Source organism: Archocentrus centrarchus, chromosome 9 (genome assembly GCF_007364275.1).
Source record: "Archocentrus centrarchus isolate MPI-CPG fArcCen1 chromosome 9, fArcCen1, whole genome shotgun sequence".
NCBI classification, from domain to species: Eukaryota; Metazoa; Chordata; class Actinopteri; order Cichliformes; family Cichlidae; genus Archocentrus; species Archocentrus centrarchus.
The window spans coordinates 16,056,894-16,077,465 of record NC_044354.1 but is presented as its reverse complement, the minus strand read 5'-3'; the positions used below and the strand labels follow the sequence as shown (position 1 = coordinate 16,077,465).

The 20,572-nt window shown below is 39.8% G+C and overlaps 1 protein-coding gene across 2 annotated transcripts in view; it reads right to left on the bottom strand.

The window, feature by feature from the left end:
• Positions 1 to 2,705: 2,705 nt before the first annotated feature.
• The window catches only part of LOC115786265 (DNA repair protein XRCC4), a 28,912-nt gene continuing 11,045 nt past the window's right edge, over positions 2,706 to 20,572 (bottom strand). For both annotated transcript variants that reach the window (XM_030738340.1, XM_030738341.1), the window contains exons 4-8: positions 12,158 to 12,324; positions 11,307 to 11,471; positions 10,238 to 10,335; positions 6,544 to 6,681; positions 2,706 to 4,248 (exon numbers count right to left, since the gene is read on the bottom strand). In XM_030738340.1, coding sequence (XP_030594200.1) covers positions 6,551 to 6,681; positions 10,238 to 10,335; positions 11,307 to 11,471; positions 12,158 to 12,324 — 561 coding nt within the window. In that variant the 3' untranslated portion in view covers positions 2,706 to 4,248; positions 6,544 to 6,550. The remainder of the gene's footprint in view (positions 4,249 to 6,543; positions 6,682 to 10,237; positions 10,336 to 11,306; positions 11,472 to 12,157; positions 12,325 to 20,572) is intronic.

Below are 20,572 nucleotides of genomic sequence, written 5' to 3'. Positions count from 1 at the left end.
TGAAAAAAAAAGGCAAAACTGATTCATTCTACAGAAAGAGAATAATCAAAAACATTAGAATAAAAAACCAAAAACAATAGAAGGCCAGCATGGCACATTCAGATCAAGACATCTGATGTTGCCCTTTTGTCACAGTGCATTACATGCATTCGTAGTACTGGAAATATTCTATTAAGTCTAGGCAAAGAGGTTGCCTGAGAACACGCAGGAGCCCAGACACATGACACCCCCTCACTGTGAATTCAATAGGCACCTTTCTTATTCTTGCATTGACCCAAATTGGCAGAACTTGACACACACAGACAACTGTTTAATGTCGACTGTGTTGGACGTGCACTTTCAAATGCTCCTCCTTCGGGGGAAGGGGGGGGGGGGGGGGGGGCTGCAAGTTTAGGGCTGCAGTGCATGTGTGAAAACAGTCTTTTAGAGCCTGCCCACTGCTTTACTTTCATATGTCCCACCCCCCACAGAAAGATCAGCACTTCCCACTGTGAGCAAAAACAGCAGCAGGTAATTGAGTCTGACATGACTCCCCCAATAAAACTGCCTACATTTCTTATTCAGGAAAAAAAAGGAAAAATTAAACATAAATCATTTATGTTAAGTATATACAATTTTATGGAATGACACAATATTGTTGTTTCACAGCTCCAATTCCAAAAAGTTGGAATACTGTCTAAAATGTAAAAAACAGAATACAATGATTTTCAAATCTCACAAATCTGTGTTTTATTCACAATAGAACACAGAAAACATATAAAATGCTTAAACTGAGAAAATGTACAATTTTAAGCAAAAAAAACAAAAAATGGTAATTTTAAACTTGATAGCAGAAAAAAAGTTGGAACATGTTTACTGCTGTGTAGCGCCCTTGTTTTAATCACAGTCTGGAGACATCTGGGAACTGAGGAGACCAGTTGCTGGACCTTTGGGAGTCTTGTCTAGCTGCTCCTGGGGCTTCTTTTGTTGTACTTTTCATTTCATGATACGCCAGATGTTTTCAGCTGGCGAAAGAACTCTTCTACTACAAAGCCATGCTGTTGTACTAGATGCAGCATGTGCTTTAGCATTGTCTTGCTGAAATATATGTGAGGCCTTCCCTGAAAGACATCGTCTGGATGGGAGCAGATTGCCAGACTGCTCTAAAAACCTGTACATAGCTTTCAGCATTGATGAATGCTTAAAAAATAAATAGTATTTCTACCCAATCATATTACTGACCTGTTACCAATTAACCTAATTAGTTACAAAATATTCCTCCAGCTGTTTCTTTTTAGTCCCAAATTTTCTGATGCACGTTGCTGTTATTCAATTCAAGATGAGCTAATATCTTTTATGAAATAGTAAAATGTCTCAGTTTACATGCGATCTCTTTTCTATGTTCTATTGTGAATAAAATAGGGAGTTATAAAGTTTGCAAATCATTGCAATATGTTTTATTTACATAGCGTCCCAACTTTTTTGGAACTGGGGTTGTACAACAATCACAAACATACATCAGCTGGTTCAGTATGCCTGCATCATGAGTAAAGTGTAAGCATTATTGTTTTTGGCATATTTGGGGATAAAATTTAGCAAATAAGATAAAATCTTAAGTTTATACATATGAAGCACCAAGTTGTTTCATATACAGTATTACAGTGTAAGACTGTGAAGAGTGAGAGCACGGGCAGACAGACAAAGACCACTCTGTCTCCCTGCACATTTGTGGCGGGAAAGCAGGAAGACTCCTGTCACTTCCCTGGATAATGGGAACTCTACAGGTGCACTCTAAGTGAATAACGATGATAAGCAAGAGACTGAACATATAATTTCAGGCTTGCACAGCCATCATTGCTCTCTCTCACAAACACAGTTAGCCCTTTTAGCAGCAGAAGCATGTGCAGCACACTGATATAGACTGTACAGGTGAGAAGGCCATGGAGTTGTAACAATTCTATTAAAAAATGATGCCTTTACAAACAAAAACCTACACATTAAATGAGGAGCTGAAGATAAGAGACCAGTCACTCCCAACACCTCCCATAATAACACTGTGACAGAGCTCTTGTCATCAGACTTAAACGCACCAGGTAAACTTAAGCATACATTTTTCTATGTGCAGGGTCCAAACATCAATATTTTCCCAGGTTTAACTAAGCAGCTTTTAGATGCCTAAACCAAATGAAATCATTTTCAGTGGCCAAACCTAACCAAATAAATTTTAGTGTCTAAACTTACCCAAACCAAATCAAGTAGTTTTAGATGACTAAATCTAAAAATTTTAGTATGTCAACCTAACCAGTTAACCAGTTAATGAAATTGTGATTTACACCAGAGCCACCCCAGCCCACTCCACCCTATCTGCCTGCTTGTAACCTCTTTGAAACAACTACTACAAACATCAATTTGTAACTTTATAGTAGCCTTCCAAATAACATTCACAGATGGCTTGCAAAATTATAAGCCAGCTAGTAAACAGCATTATTTTACTGTTTGTTAAGAGTAAAATAAGTTGTTTAACTGGGAAACTGGGACTGTTGTTTGCGATGGGTCGCAATAAGCTGAATTCAGTTCTGCTCAATTTACAACAATCCCAATTTCTCATGTGGCCCCTTTGGGAAAATGAACTGCCAACCCCTGTTATAAAGTGTTACCCTCAGAATTAAACAAAATTATCCTCGGCAAGGCTATATAGATCAGAAAATGCAAAAAGACAAATATACTGCAATGCTAAATGTTTATTCATGGCTGACATTTGCATATACATTTTACATTAAATACATTTTGTACATTTGGGAACAAAATCTCCTTTATGTGTTTACATTTACAGAAAAATATTTTAATCAAATAAAAAATACACAATTAGACATTAAATGTGGCCATTTACAAGTTGATTTAAAACTTTCAAAATGAATCATCACCTTTCATTCAAAAAAAGAAGAAAGAGATCTTGCCTTAGAGCATTTTAAATCAAACAACTAAGCATTATAATCTAAGGGAAATCCCTTAAATATTCAGCGCTGTCTCTTTTCCCGCTTAATCTCATTGTCCATAACATGTTGTCATGCATTCATCTGTAAATTAACCTTTGATACTCTTCTTTGTTTTGCTTTCAGAATACGTTATTGATGAGATGTAAACAGACAGTGTGACATTCCAGTGGGGATTACTAAACCATGAAGAACATAGTGGGATAATCCTGGCGGCCACCCGTGGTTTTAAACAGACATAAAGGTATCATCAAAATGACAGCAAGAAGGTCCAGAATTCAAAGGTAAAAGGGTCAAATAATCCAAACGGTCATTACTGTCTCTGTGAAAACACACTGCGATGACCTAAGGACCTAAAGCTCAAAGCAGATGTAAAGGAAAAGGCGAGCAAGTGAAGATGGTTAGAGACAACATAACCTTATTAACCGTCTGGAAAACAACCCTCAGGTAATTTGGGCCACATGACATCTACACAATAAACGGACACGTGAAAATGAGAAAATAGACAGAGGTCAAATTATCTTTTGTAAAATGCTAGTTTAGGAAGTGGAAATGAAAGAGATGCTGTAGAGTTTGTTTTCATAATAGAAAGAGGGAGGAAAGCATCAACAAGACGCGATGAGTAAGCAGCAACAGAGCAGTTTCAGATCCATGGTGGTGACACCCTGTTTTTCTGGGTGTAGCATGTTGTCCCCCTCTTTCTTCAGTATCACACTGAGCCAAGGTTGGATTACAGCAGTCAAATTCAAGCTCAGGGTAAAGTCAGACTCTTTGTAAATTACTTCCATAGTCATGCACCAGATTCAAGTTCTTCAGCTTATTAGCAGAAACACTATTAGTTCCTGAGAAAGCCCCAGACGGTGTTAAGTGGCTGTTATCGCATGACCACTGATGCATCTGCGCAAAAGTCTTTACAGCAGCACAGAATTTGGGAAATGATTATATCAGTAACTGCTTTTCACTTCTTTACTGTAAAGCGAGAGGCAAGCAGCTAGTCTCTTAGGAGATGTGGTAGGTAATTGTCACAGTTAAAGCGATCCAGATGCAGTGAGCGTGCTGGCTTTCTAAATTCACTTTCACAAGTTGGGAGAAACTCTGGCATCAAATCTCGACACTCCAGGACACTGTTGCCCGGTTGTCACTGTCTTGGCTGTGTGTATCGCTGTGAGACTTGAATGCCCAAACCTAGCTTGCCACACAGGAAGATAGTGATTGAGGAAACCTCTTCATTATGTTAGCAATTGGTCCTGGACACCTCTATTATTTAAATAGGAGGCTGGAAACAAGACAGGGAGGAAAAGAAGCAAATACAGAAGTGTAGAGAGGGAAGAGAGAGAGAGAGAGAAAAAATATAAGTAAAATATGGTTTGAACTAATGCATCAGATTTAAATTTTATATTTGTCCCATAATATGGAGTTGTACTTTGAGAAATACAGTTCAATATATTGATATAAACCAGAATGAAATACATTAGATTTATATTCAACCCAGCAAGTTCATGTTATTTGTTTAAACAAAGGAAGACAAATTAAATCTGATTAAATGCAAAAGTGAGAGAAGAAGTATCTGCATGGAGCTCAAATGCTATTGCTTTCACACTGCTGACTTGAACACACTGCAGTGATTTTTAGTGTTATTCATTTTGCCAACCAACACCCAAACACAGCCAGTGGTCGGATGTTATTAAGGTTTTCAGAGTTAAAAGAATTGCTGCTGCAACACAGGCAGCAGAGGTAATATTAAATGAACTATACTGTATGGTGATTTATAAAAAAAAAACAAAGGGAAGTTGATATTATTAATACAACACAATGCAAAGCACACAAATGGTAATCAGGACACAGAAGTTCCTGTTTTGTTTCACTTATCTGTGCCTCTTCTGACTGTAGACAAAGTCTGGGGAATGTTGCTTTTCTAACTGCTGTTTTACATTAGTAGCTTACAGGATGTAATATAAGTCTGAGCCCCTTTTGTAGGCAGCAGTCCAACAACCTCAGCTCTTTCTACTGCAGTGTGTTGTGACAAACCACAAAAGGTATTCTAAATTTCACTCTACAGTTTTTAAATGTTTAGACACAATATTAAAAATCATTATGTGCTTTTTTTTTTCTGAAGAGTGCAAATAAAATTATGTCTCTTAATCAAGCCTTTTCATCAGGTGGAGACAGCAGCTATTCTTTAGGAGCTGTGGCCCAGGGCCACTTCTAAGACCACTGTTGTAGTCAGAGATTGGACTACTTTATACCTCTGTGGAGTAATATAATCAGTAATACAAGAAGAAGAGATTTTTCATCCAGAAATTTCCAGTGTTGGATGCTGGTAATTATACTTAAGTGTTTTTTTTTGTTGTTGTTGTTTTTAAACACAGATGACGACAAGATGATGATTTAATCCTCCTTAATTAGGTTAAATGGAAGGAATGGTGAATAAAAAAAATCAGTAGATCAGCCCACATCTGTCACTGCAGTGGTTTTACAGAACTTACAAAGGAAAAAAGTGCTGAATGAAACTTGAGGGAAAGGGCTTTCAAAGCACTATAAAACTTGAAGCCTGAAATGATTTTCTTGCATTGCTGTTAAACTTTGATTTGGGGTCACACGGAACAATTGATTCTTTAACTGATGCAAGACTGGAGCCACTGTGTGTCATGTCGGCACTATCTTGATATAGGCTACTCGAAAATCTATAATATATAATTGCACGTTCTCTTAAAATTCAAGATTCAAACTCTTAGAATGACACATTTTATCATGGTCCTGGACCTTTTGCCCAGTGTTTGTATTTGTTCATTGAAGTTCTATTATTATTTAATTTCTCCTGTTTTGTTGCTTAATTTGCTTTTGACTTAGATTCATTATGGGTTTTGCATTTTGTATTTATAGGTCTTTAGTTATCAGAACCGTGTTCTTGGGTATAGTTTAGTTATATTAGATTCCCAGTTCTCCATTGTCAGCCATGTCCTTTGATCAGTCTGTGTTCCTGTGCCTGTTTTGTCCTTTGTTTCACATTTTGTGTTTGATTTCACTTCCTGGTGTTTCTCTCTGTATTGTGTCAAATCTGTATTTGTTTCCCTGTTTTCACACTTCCTGTTTTATTTTTGCCAGTCTCCTGTTCCGTGTGCGTTGTGTTTAGTTTTGCTTCCCCTTGTCTCATGGGTATAATTCTGTTCACCTGTTCTCCGGCTGTTTCTGCTCTCCTCTCTTTACCTCGTGTGCATATATTATCTGTGTTTTCTTCAATTCCTTGTTGCGTCATCATCTCTGTTTCCCGCTAGCTGTGAGAGTTCCTTTGTTTAGTGATTTGTCTCCAAGGTGTTGAGTTGGTGACTCCAGCCCCGCCTTGGCTCAGGGATTTTGCATTTTGGATATTGTAAGAAGACTCAGCATTAATGCTCTTTAGTTCAGCTCTGTCTCTCACATCCTGTACTTGGGCCCTACCCTGCCTACTACAGGCCTGACACTTGACTGCTACTATTTGCAGAGACAGGCTCCACACCATGTCTTTAGGCCTTTCTTGTATCAAACAACTATGTGATGATTTCACATTAGTTGCACTAGTTATCTGACAAACCTGCAATTTAAAGTAGTTCAGACGATTCTGGGCTCGAGCTGTGAAGCAACCTTCGCTTCCGTTTCGGTTGTTCGTCTTCATCATCATCATCAGAAAAGGTCCGGTCAACGGGGATGCCTTGCCAGAGCAGATTACGGCCTGCATAGAGCACAAACAGTTCATAATTCACATACAGAGAAATGGACAGGCTATTAGAGTCTAATTACATTTCTTCAAAAATCTAAAAAAAAATGGTCTGATGTCTTGTTCCAAATTTGTGGAATTACTTGGGTGGTTACATTACAAAAGCCCAAATTCTTCATCTTTATGGCTTAAGCTCATTCTCTCTCAGTGTCATTTATGGTGCATTTTTGGCAGTTCAAAGACAAATTACCTCAGATAACCATTGTTAACCCCAGAGGACTCCACACCTTCAGCGGTGTGATCTTTATCAGTAATTAAGATCTGGCATTCCTAACAATCTTGGTCACACTTGGATAAAATAGTTTATATACAGAATGAAAAACACACCTGTTTGCCCTTCAACACTGCTGCTAGCCTATTCAGATGCAAAGATCGATAGATTGAGCTGCTGTTTAAGAACAAAGACATACTTCAGCTTAACTGATTAAAAGCTAAAACTTGGTACTGTAATGGTAATGGTACTGTAGATTCAGTATTCACAGTTAACTTAATGAAGAAGGTGTGGGGACTGGTATTAGAGACTCATTATTTCTTTCCCTCTGAGGAGTCACGTGTCCCTCAGGTGACATGCGTTTCTTTAATGTCCTTTTATTCTCCTACTGTCTCTATCTCTTTCAGTCTCTATCTCTCTTATCTTCAACTCACCTCATTGTGAGTGATTCTTCCTATGTTGTCAGATGCTAAAACTCGGGTAGCAGGTCAAAGAGAGTCTCCAGCTCTGCTCAACATGAAAACACTGCCTGAGGCACAAAGGTCAACAGGGGGCAAGCAGGCCAAAGGGAAAATATGTCATCTGCAGTGGTGCCTAACGTTTGATCCGGTACCACTCTGCAATGGCCACATGTTTGTGGACTCACCTGGAATAATATCAGTGAGGTATATTATTACTGTACTTGTATATTTCATGTCCACTAGTCATTGTGAAGGTGTCTATGAATTAATCAGTTGCTGGAGTTACAATTCTAAAGCTATGCAATACAAATATCAGTAGACAGTGGCATGAGTATATGGTTTTTGTCCACCACTGTGCTTTTGGCCAAGGAAAAAAAAAAAAAAAAAAAAACGCTCAAAGACTGATTTCTTTGGACAGCAGCATAAGCATAAATATATAAATACTACTATAAATTTGGAAATAGGCCCATAATGTTAAACGCCTCTGTGTAAAGACAGATTCATGAAGGCACATGTAGATAAGTGCCTGGAGATGTCACTGACAAGCTGAAAAATACAATAAAGCATTATAAAACCCTTCTGGGCTGCAAACAAGCGAGCGTGTGAGCCAAGCCCCACACAGGGTAATCTACCTCCTCCATCCATCTTCACCGAAGCCAAGACAGGACAGAGAGCATGGAGTGGAGGGTGTATGTGCATGTGTTTGTAAATGAGAGTGCAGAAAATTAGAGCCAAACAACACAATCTGCTGAACGACATCAATGTGCTTTTCAACTGTATTCTCTCGAGGTGGTTTGACTTTGGCTGCAAACACAAACACAACCATTGATACAGTGATCTAGGTTATCCCAGTAGATTGCAGCACTGTAGTACAGGGGGGTATGACTCAGATGTGACGTTACTCCAGCGCTGCATGATGCAGGAAGGTGAAGACCACCTCATGGCCGGCAGTGCTGAAGCAATCTCAGCAACAGTCTTGTGTGGGTTTATGACTCACTGACAAGTGTTTCCCAGAACCCTGCGACCAGAGGGTATGTTCTCTGCTTATGTGTGCTTTTAAGTTTATGTTCAACTCCTCAAATACTCACTTACATTCAACTTTCAAGTTTACTGGACAGTAAAATCAGTGAGAGGAAAGCTAAAACTCAAGGGCTTCACTTGAGTCTGCATCATTAGCAAATCAGACCTATTGTGACCTATTACATCACAGTATCAGGAAAAGGAGTAAATTTGCCATGTTCAGTACGTGCACACCCTGCTCCACCAAGACATGGTGTGTGTGTGTGTGTGTGTGTGTGTGTGTGTGTGTGTGTGTGTGTGTGTGTGTGTGTGTGTGTGTGTGTGTGTGTGTGTGTGTGTGTGTGTGTGTGTGTGAGTAGCTACTGGAACACAATGTGTTCGTGGTTTGACACTGCAAAAGCAACATTTTGATAAAACCCACGATGCAATTTTTGAAAACAGCAAAGGTAGGGTGGGGGGTTCACTTAGCTAGCAGTAGTTTTCCATCTGAAACAGCTTGCTGATCCTTGGTGGCATACTGAAAAACCATGCATTGCTCAAAATGGATTTGGGACCGGGATCATTTCCCCATGTGGTTACATTTCTGCCGTCACAAGAGCACAAGTGTTGACAGTGAAAACCTTCTGATTTTATTGTTTGCCCTGTGGAAGCCCCGGGACTCTAACTGTGTCTTGAATTTTCAATGACCTTCTGAAACGTAACACAAAATGTTAAACCTCTGGGTTAATAATACATGCAGTATTTAATGGCTGTGTATTTAACCCTCTGACATGGACCTTTGAGCATATTTAGGGTTGCATTTTAGTCAAAGTAGCATATCATGGTCAGTCACACTAGATAAAAAATAGTAGGAAAGGTTGTCCTGTGATTTCATTCAATTTTTTCGCAATCCATGCAAGTGATTGTGGCGGCCAAGTTGTCAGGGATTGAGCGTACAACACCCTCAACCTCTGGGCGACCACCTTTGATCACGAGGTGACTGTACAGGTGGGAGGAGACCTATTTCCAAACAACTTCTGTCTTACTTGAAATGACTGCAATCACTCTCAGACAGATTGACAAAGGTTTGCAAATAGCTGCTGTCTAATTTACACATGCAGACATATGCAGTCTATCTGCATCTATGAGTGCAATTTGTCTGCAACACATCTCACTGTAACAGGAGATTTGACTCGTCTGGTTGCCAACTGGTTGTATTCCTATATTAAAACAAGGTTGCAAAGCACCTACATCACTTTGTAGTTAAATTGCCAACCTGCAGAAACAATGTCACTATTTGTGGAGGAATTTCTGAATTTAAGTTTTAAATCTATAAGGTTCTGGTTGGACTTTGAATATAAGTAGTTAATGTAAATTTCTGTGTATGTAGATGGCAACACCAACATCCCACTGCTTTCCTAATGTGACTGTAGTATTAGTAATAAACTATACAGACACCCTCTGTATTTTGGCTTAAAACTTAGCTTTTTGATCAAGCTTATAGTTAGGGCTGGATCAGGTGACCCTGAACCCTCCCTTAGATACATTGTAATAGGCCTAGTCTGCTGAGGGGTTCCCATACTGAGTACTTCTTTTTCATTCGCCTCTTTTTGCTCTCTGTGTTTATATCCACTTTGTATTTGATCATTGGTTATTATTAATCTCGCTCTCTTTTTTTTTTAATCAGTGAGGATACATATACCTGTTGCAATTACTTTTTAAAAATTTCTCTTTTTTATTAGGGCAGTTTTCTGACTCAAGCAAACACACACACACACACACACACACACACACACACACACACACACACACACACACACACACACACACACACACACACCTGTAATGAGGATAGTTGGCTCCAGAGAGGGCTGGATGCTCTGACTTGTCTCCTCTCCTCTGTCCTGACTGTCTTCACCTTGAGCTGTGAGATTGTCACTGAAAGAAATTACAAAAGAAGAAGTGTTTCATGTAACACCCCTAAACAGGACCTTCGTTGGATAAGCGATTGTGAAAATGGGTGGGTATGCTTTAAAAACTACAGTAGAGCATTTCATTTTACTGTGCTGGCAAAACTTTCGAGTAATCATCCTTCAGTATTACATATTACTGACCACAAAGGACAGGGGTAAAGCCAGACATGTGAGCAGAAACTATGAGTAAAATCTTCCATACTTCATACTCTGTGGCCTGTAATGATTAAAGCTATTTAACAGACTTGAATAAAAACAAGTCAGTCATAGCCAGAGGTGTGGCAAACACACATGTGGATCTGACAGCACTTTGTTGAGTTTCTTAGAAAACAAAACTTTCAAGTGTGCATCTAAAACAAAGACAAGAACATTTTGATTTATTCTATGTTTGGCCAAAATCTAAATGATCTGTGACCATAGTTCCATGTATTTACAACACAGTGCATAGGGAGAGTATCCCTTTAAGGTGAAGCCTGCACCACTGAAAATAAATTGGTAAAATCATTTTATACAGTCTAACTGACTGAAAACTGTACTTGGTATTAACAGACTAGGACCTACTTGTTACTGTGTAACACGAAACTACAAGAAAAATAGACTGAAAGTGCAAAATACTTGTCAGTCGATAGAAAAATTACAATTTTGGTTTAGGATTATTCATTTTTCAAACATAAGTGACAATCACCTGATAGTACTGGTTTCTGAAATTTGAGAAAGAGCTGTCTTTTCCCATCTTACATTAAAAGTTAAAAAATGTTGTCTTATTCATAATCGATAATCAAAATTGTTAGAATAGTTAGTATTTTTTAGTTGCCCCTATTCACAGATAAATTTTGAATGGACAAACCAGTACAGTATCTCTGTACAGTAATATCTGGTAGCTAGCATTTCATTCCATGCAGTTTTTTTATGACATTTTACAGACACAGTGCTGACCTTTGTCCACCCTCCTCATCTCTCTGCTGGTTGTCTGTGTTTTGAAGCTGGCAGACAGCCTCCTGCAGGCCTCTGATCTTTGCCTTTTTCTCGTTCAGCACCATGACAAAACGTGAGTACAGTTCCCTCTCTAACACCTCCTTTTTCTGAACCTGCTGCTGGAGCCTGGTGAGAAAAACACATGTGCATGTAAACAGGAGCTAATAAGAATATGTTAAATGTTTTTTTTATTATTATTATTTTGGCTTTTATTGGATAATGCAGCACTGAAGGCCAGACAGGAAAGCAGAGAGAAAGACATGTAGCAAAGGGCCACAGGTTGAAGTCAAACCTGGGCCGCTGACTTTCAGCCCTAAGGCATACGGTTGCCTGCTCGTGGCGGGAGTTAATCTGCCACCCAGAATATGCTATGTTTTAAAACCAAGGGGTTTCATGTTTGTTGGCTGATAGTAATTTGCAAAGACAAATGACGCCAATGCCACAGCCCTGTGGGAACCTCATCCTGTACTCTATTCATTAACAAAGAAATCAACAGGCAGATAAACAACAGCACATTTTTTAAATGAGTCACATACCAGGCATTAATAAAATTAAAGACATGTGAATCACTTGAAGTAAGTTCCCAGAAATCACAAACCCAGCTTGCAACAATGGGTGGAACCCACAATATTCTCAAATGGGCGACCAGTGATGACGTCATACTGGGTGACTGTTGTAGATATAAACAAGCTGGCAACTTAAAGAGCAAAAGGAGCTTGCATGCAAAGAAGGCAATCAACATTAAATGCCAACCTTGAACATCTTAAGAAAATTACGAGATTATGTTAAATTATTTCCTTCGTGATCCTTACTCTCCGAGTATTCGCTGGTGATCTTGCTTCAGTTTACGGTTTTCCTCCAACAATTTTGAGTTTTCTGTCTCCAGATCTGTGCTATGCTTTAAGGACTGTCCAATCATTTCACGGGTCAGTTCTAGAGGGTCTGGAGATGGCTGTAGCTCCACGGAGCCCAAGTGCACCTGAAGTAAAAGGGGAAAGAAGAACAGCAACAAAAAGCAAAATGAAAGAACAAGACAAAGGACAGAGTTCAACATAGAGTTTCCTTTGCAAGTCACTGGAGAAGATAGACTTATTCTTTCTTCCTCTGCACTGACAAGCAACTTCCACTTGTCTCCCTTTGAGGGCACCCAACAACAGGACAGATTTAGGACTACTCCTGAAGTACCTGGGGATCCTCTGCTAGAAGTTGGAGGAAGTTATCTGGGAAAATCACATTTGGCATCATAATCTTGGCATGAACTACAACAGGGTATGAAAATGATCCGTGCAAAGCTGTCATCTAGCTTCCAAAATCAGTCCACTGCGAAAAGTGAGTAAGCTTATGCACACTTCTGTCATTGCAACCAGTTCTACAATACAGAGGTACAACAAACATTACATAACATTTACCCTCAAGTGAGAGACTTTTTTTAAGATGAGGAGGCATTTTCTTCTGTCTGGAAGAAACAGAAGATGAATTCACTGGGCACCTGCAAAGTATGCAAGTTTCCTCTCTGTTGATTTTTGTCGGTGAGTTTTTGGAATCACAGGCAGGCTTCATAAGTAATAAAACATTCCTCATTTGGGTTGCATCTTGGCTCTAAGTCACAGGCCAGGGCTGAGGCAAAAAACAGCAGCCAGAGACACGGAGAAATTCTAACATTTAAATAGGAAATTTTTAACTGAATTGACAATAGAAACATTGTTTAATTTGGTGCATATCATATTATCTTTGCTTGTTGCCCTGAAGATTCTTCCATTTACACACCTACAAATAAAGTACTTCTCATAAAGAACGGAAAAACCAGAAGGTAATGAGGTGCTAAAACTTCACTTGGCTGTGTGAGGTCGCAGACAAACTGCAATAAAGCCACTGTCTTCAAAAGCTCTCATAAAATACTTGTCATTTTTGTCCTGGGCTGATTCTGTCCTGGCAGGCCACACACCTGTTTTCCACTCTTATGGTGAATCTGAACATGTTTTACTGAGAAGACAGTGGCTTCATATTGCCCCCAATTTTGTTTCCTAAGCAGTCCTCTGCGTTTGTTTCAATTTCAAAAATTTCCACTGTCTCTTTTCTCTCCTTCCATCTAGATATCTCAGACTCCCATCAGTCCCAGCTGTACTCTGTGTTTAGAAGTGGCTGAATGTGTTTTTTAGGGCCTTGAACACTACTAATGGCTGTTACAGAACTCTGACAATAACAAAGACATGTGATAAGAGCAGGGCTCGTGAAGGATTTACTACAAAGGAAGTTCAACATAGCCAGACTTCCTGTGCGTTAGCTCGCTTGACAAAACCTAAAATCCCAGTCAGAGATAATTAGTATCATGATGGGGGTTATCAGCTTTCTTCACTAACCCAGAGACTCTACTTCAGGTGCTGTGTGCACTCAAATAAAAAGAGGCATTTGATGCATCATCTAACTCGTTTTCTGTATAAAATGGATGAACTGAGCTACTCAAATCAGAGACAATTATCAGAAGAACTGATGGTAGAAATCTATAAAGTAGAAAAAAAAACAAACATATTAAAATGCAACCCTAAGAGTGCAAACAAGACACAAGAGTAAGCCTAAGGCTGCATAAAATCATTAATTTGGGGATATGATCATCACAAGTGCACAATGTAATTTCACCGCTCAGTGCACTCTTGGTGGTGCTGTTTATTTCCAATGTGACAGCTGAGAGCTCTGAAACTTTAAAGTGCATACATTTAAACACTGAATATTACTCTGACTCTGTCCCATGGCCACGTGTCTCAAGGACATGTAGGCATCGCTTTAGTTTGTTGCCAGATCAAAGTGAAATTAATTCTATTGTTTGAATAACTTCTGGGTGATAAATAGTCTACAGAAGTAACTGATCAGTTTTCTAATCTGTGCTCTAGTAGTTGCAATTCCAGTTGTGTACAAAAATGTAAAAAAAAAAAAAAAGACTTGGCAGCAGATCATGTCCAAACATGAAAAAATGATTTTCTGCATGACCATCTAATATGAACAAATGCAAATTCCAGCAACTATATGTCACACAGTCTGCACTGCTGTAGCTTAACAGATGGGCTTTATTCCAGGTGTTTAGGTCTCCATCCTTGCGAAATATCACTTAAATATTAAATGATTACAAGTTGTATCACCTGTCAATAATGGCAATATTTCTAAGGTGACAAGTAGAATGTTTCCCCAAAGCAAATGCAGCATAATTAAACAAACTTGTGATCTCCTGTGAGAGAAAATTTTGAAAACCTGTGACCAATGAAGCAAAATTAAGCACTGTGGTTCAATTAGCCTAACATAATACTGGCATAAAATGGCCCAAGAGCACTAGATTTTTCAGTTTTGGACCTATGTGTGTATCTCTACATATCCACATCAGGGATCCATCAGTGTGTATGACTACACAAATCTGGAATAGAATACAGAGAGATCAGTGACCAACTAAAAATCGATGGCAGCAACAATCATGATGTAGCCAGCTCAGTGTCCCTTCCAGGGAACTGTAGGCCTGGAGATGCATTTACCCCTCCTGTTTCCTAGATGGTAATTTGTTTGGATTGATATAAGCTGTGCCAAATCACACTTGGCACGCTGCTCTCCTCTGGTCACTGCATGGTCTGGGAGATGCTGATTTCCAGACTATGTTAAAGCACAGCTGTTTCCTGCCTGCCTGCGATGGACTGGCAACACTTGCCCAGGGTGGATGCTGTGATAGCTGGAATAGGCTTGAGCACTGCCAAACTATCTGGTTCCTACTGTGACTGTACCATTAAACTATTTAACTATTGTCATGGTCTGAGTCTTGGACCCAGGGTTTTGAGTTTTGTGGCTTTTCGACTTTATTTAGATTTGCTGCAACAAATCAGGTCTTCCTCGCTGCTACATCAGCAGACCAGTTCCTCTTCACCACCACAGCCAGTCTGCTGTTCACCAGCCTTCTTTTTTGGAGAATTATGGACTGATGAAGCAGAGCTTGCCACCATTGCACCCTCTACTTCCTCTACTTCCTCTGCCCCCTCTTTGAAGAGGAAGTGGGGCTCCCATTGTTGGGGCTCCTTACCGCTAGTGGACACTGGTTCCTAGTGTTTGCCTGCCTCTCTGTCAGAACCTGCAGACCCGCCAAAGTCTACCGATGCCTGGTCTTCACATCCCACCTCAACGGATTGAGCCAGGAAAAATTAAAACACTATTAAGACTATTGTTCTTGGTTCAGAAAGTTTAAAGACTGCTTTGTTTGTCGCTGAGCCAGCTAAATCTAAGACAGTTTTTGTTTCTGAGCTGACCAATGCTGAAACAATCTGGAGTTTTTGAGCCTACCAATAGCTAAACCGAGTATTTTGTTTCTGAAGATATGTGTCTTGTTTCTGATCTGGCCCATATTGAGTTAAGTTCTGTTTCTGACATAACGTGTTTTTGAGACAACTGAAAATAAAATGCTGTCCAGAGTTTCTGAGAAAGCCAGTAATAAAGTATTGTGTTTCAAGCTGGTCTCTAAGTGTATAGTTTCTGAGTTGGCCTCTGATTGTTTTGTTTCCCAGCCAGCCAAAATGAAAAATTTATGTGTCGTGTTTCTTAGTCAGCAACTAAAGCGACAATATTTTCATTCATGAACAGGACCAGCTCTCCAAAACTGTATTTTGTGATCATCAGCCAGCTCATTTGAAGACCATTTATGATGTTGTTGATTTGACTGACTCGATCAACTCATTCTGAGACTGTTTGTTGTGCTGCTTAGCTGGCTTCCCCAAAGACTGTTGGTTTTCCTCAGCCAGCTCATTGAGAGACTGGTTGTTAGGTTGCTCTGCCCGAGGCATTCCCAGAGACTGAGCGCCCTGCACTTCTCCTTGCTTCAGGGGTGAAGGTGGCCAAGGCCCTGCCCGTTCCTACACCCATTTTTGTTCCCAGGGTGAGCATGACCAGGCGCCAGCCTCAGCCTCAGGAATCAGCTGTGTGCCCTGCACAGCCCCAGTCGTCAGGAGAGATGGCTGTGAGCCCTGCACAGCCTGAGCTGAGGAACCTGAGAATCCTGAGTATCCTGTGCAACCTGAGAAACCTGAATATCCAGAGCAACCTGTGCATTCTGAGTATCCAGTGCGTGCCCTGCTAAGCAGCCCCAGCCATGCCACCCAGGGGGTGGCAGCAGCAGTGACGGTGGCCCACAGGTATGCTACTCAAGGGTCAGCAGTAGCAACCTCCAGCCATGCCAACCGAGGGTTTTTGGCAAGGCTTTCTGGCTACTCAGAGAGAGTTTCTCTGTCACTGGCCACCCAGCCAACCCCCAGAGTTGCTCCATCTTTGTCGCTGGCCACCCAGCTGGCTGTTGCTTTGTCCCTGCTTTTGGCCTCAGCTCCAAAGTGGCCTGTTCAACCCACTGAACTGTTTTGCCTCCTCTATTGGTTTCCTGGTCAACCTCCCGAACAGCTCCACTGTTCTATTCCTTGGCTGAGTTGATCATCCAGGGTTTTTTCCTCCCGTGGAACTCTCCTGTTGTCTGTTTTGTGTTGGAACTTGGTTGGATTATTTGCTGCTGACCTACATAATTCTGTATTTTTTAAGAGCTCAGCAATAAAGCTGCCTTGTGATTTTGCATCTGGTCTTCCTAGTCTTGGGTCAATCTGAAGCCCACTACACAGACCAACCTTGATAACTATTAGATTTTTAAATCTTGTTCAACTTTATACTTGTGGTGACTGTTAAAACATAATGATCTCATTTAGTATTATCAGGCGATACATTTAGTATAGAGTGATAATTATTTAAATTGAGCAAGTTTTTTGGGGAAAGCTCCTCAAAATATTCAGCTTCTTCAGTGTCCATGCTGACAGTGCTCAGACTGATCACAACAAAAGCCAGCTTAATGGACTCAGGACTCAGAGAAGACCACCCGGATACTATTCCCAAGAACTTGTAAAAAAGCGGAGCAACATCAGTGATCCAGTGCAAGCTCTTCTAGCAGGGGGAAAATGTGTGACGCTGAGCTTTAGAATTTAACAACAAGCTGACATAGCTGTGATTCAGTTATTGTGCAAGATGAGATTTGGCCTTAATATGAAACATTGAAACAAGTGCAGCTTGTACACTATGACATGTTGCATACAGTTGTGGTCAAAATTTTACATAAACTCATCATGGGCAAAAATGTCATGGTAGTTTTGGGCTTTTAATGATTTCTTTGAACTGTTCTTTTTCCAGAGTGGAATGATTGTACAGCATATCTTTTTAATGGCTTTAAAAAATAAGAATTGGGCACGCAAATTTGAGTTTATTTTGGATTTTCTCTAATCCACACAAGGTCAAAATTATACATACCACTGCCACTCTTCTTAGCAGAATTGGTAGAGTTCATTTAAATTCATTGGCTCCCAGGCACGGACCCTGCTTTTAAGCATAGTCAGGTATGATCATCAGTAAAAGAAATTATATTCAAGTACAAGTTCTTGTGATGTGGAAAAAGAACAGTTCAAATAAATCATTAAAACCCCCAAATTACCATGTCATTCATGCCCATGATGAGTGTATGTAAATTTCTGACCACAACTGTATTATCGTCTGTAGTCACATATGCACAATTTGTGAGAAGTAAGCTTTAAGACAACATTGAAGTAAAGATGTAAGAGAGGTGTGAGAAAAGATCAAACTTCTCCTTGACTTCTTACTATTTGCATCTTAATCTCTGCTGTGCTCTACTGTAGAGGAAAGATAAATAAATAATTCAGCTTCATGAATGTGAAAGCTCTGCTGAACACTCTAATATTTCAGTGCTTTAAAGAATGTTGTTCTCTAGAGTTTCTACAGAACTCTCAATCTATAATAATGACTGCATCTTTGCCAAACTTTATCTTCAATGGTTTAGCCACTGACACTGATCACAAATCTTCCTAACCAGTATGTCAACATTCTATTACCCTAATAAGACACCAGACAGAGACATCTAAACTACTGGAAGAACATCCTTTATTTACCAGATTAACACTGGAAATCAAAGTCAACTGCTGTTTATTTATTCTCCTCCTACCAAAGGTAGTGTGTTTCACTGTCTTTGGTCTAAGGTTATCTGAGAAGACCGTAAACACACAAATTCCACATCAACAAAAATTTAACTTTACCATATGGAAACAGAAGAGATTACACTAAACAGAGCTTTAAATATGAAAATGTAGGCAAGCAGCATGCTAATTTCTGGATATCAGTGACAGACAGTAATTTAGTTTCTGTACATGTAGGTAATGAACACTGAGAGAAAGCAAAGGACTACAAATGCTTTCTTCTTTTCTTATTTTCTTGTGCTTGGGCTCCTCTCCTGGGACACAGAGATAAAGTTAAAGGTCATTCTGCACACTGCTGCCAGCAACTGCCAAGATGTGGGAGGTCAGACTGTTTGTCTGTGATGCACAACCCACTACCACATTTTCGTTTTTTTTTTGGTTTTTTTTGGACTGTGTTGCTGAACTGAACAAACACTAAAATAAGCAAACTGGTCATAGCAGCTGTTTCAGCCTCCAGCAATACTGGATATATGACATATAGCACTTAACTTTCAGGACAGAGAGACAAGGATAATACCATTACAACTAAGTGAGATGCCTCATTCATCTGGTTTCTTATGACCTTGCAAGCGATGAATAATCTACATATTCTGCACACACTTTTAGCCAGATCTTCTTCTCTGTATGTAAATTTGTCCAACATTTCAATGTGGTCCAGTGTGTGTGGTCTAACTGTTTGTTTATGTTAGTGTGTGTGTCTCCAGCTAAAAACCCAGACCATAAGGTCAAATGTTGACATAGGTGTCGAGGACAAAGCCAAAGGAACACAGCCCCAGTGAAAATGATACCATAACACACTGTGGCCACAGAGGACTAAAAGCTTTCCGTGTCACTCCATCTGGCATACTGCTGGAGAGCTAAAACGCAATGTGGTCCTGAGGACAAGAGAATAACTTGCTTTAATCAAGAACCAGTAATCAATGATATGAAAATAACAATAATTCAAAGAATTACTGCAGAATGTAATACCAATATCAAGTCAACTCTCTCATGTCCATTTAAAACATAGAGAAAACAAGGGGGAAATATAATGAACATGTCCCTGATAACAGCCTTTTTCATTCTCTATCTGGAAATAACTATTGTGTCTTAGGGACCAGGGAAGTGAGTGGGTGAGCACTGTGCACATGATACAAAGAGACAGTGTGCAAGAGTGGGCACAGACACTCTGACGTGTGGGCATCGAAGCAAAGATCAGTTTGTCCTATCAGTTCCCTTATCCACTCTGCAGAGGCGTGAGGCCAGATACAGAGCAGGAAGTGAGGGGCGAAAGCAGTGAGTCCATCCCCGATAAGACATACTTTCACATAAGCAGCAAGGACGATATGGCGTTGAACTAACCAGAGCACAGATACCATGGGAAAATACTTAATGGTCACTTTGGTTTCTGCTTAGAAAACTGGCGTCAGAGAGGTTGTAGCAAAAAATGAATAACAGTCATTCGAATCACTGATAGTCATTCAAATTAACATTGTAGAGACAACTACAACTCTGACTACTATTGCAGGAATCTGCAGGTGGCACCAGCAGGAGAGACGCGTTGGTGTATCCGACCCTTCTGTGAGGTTAGTGTTCAAATCTGGCTTCCAGCTGTGCCAGTTTCCCAGACTTCAATGGAACAGCAAAAGCTAAACATGCAACCAATTTGTCCTAATTTTTGCTATTGGTGTTTGAATCACTGCTTTTTTTTTTCTTTTTTTCTTTCTTTCTTTCTTTCTTTCTTTCTTTCTTTCTTTCTTTCTTTCTTTCTTTCTTTCTTTCTTTTTTCTTTTTTTTTCAAATTCAAACCACAATAAAGCATTTGGCCCACTTCATGGCAATGAAAAATTTGCAATGCCAAAAAGTGGATTTAGGAAGCAATTCTCTGGTCTAGCCAAACAGCTCTATTGTTAACATTGTACACAATAATGCAGTATGAATAGCACCGTAATTTTCACACACACGCAAGCGCACGCACGCACACACACACAAAAAATGAAAAAAAGCCATTATCCATTATCCAGAAGCTTCCTGTGATTTTCTAAAACCTGTCACTTTCACTTTGGGTCATATTTCAGCACCAGCCTCGAAGCATGGGGATTTGGACTATAATTTTTGACAGCTGACAGAAGATGATTGAAGCCACAAGCGAATGAATGAGACACAGATGTGCCTGTGTTTTATATTTGTCAAATAAAAGTTATCGTG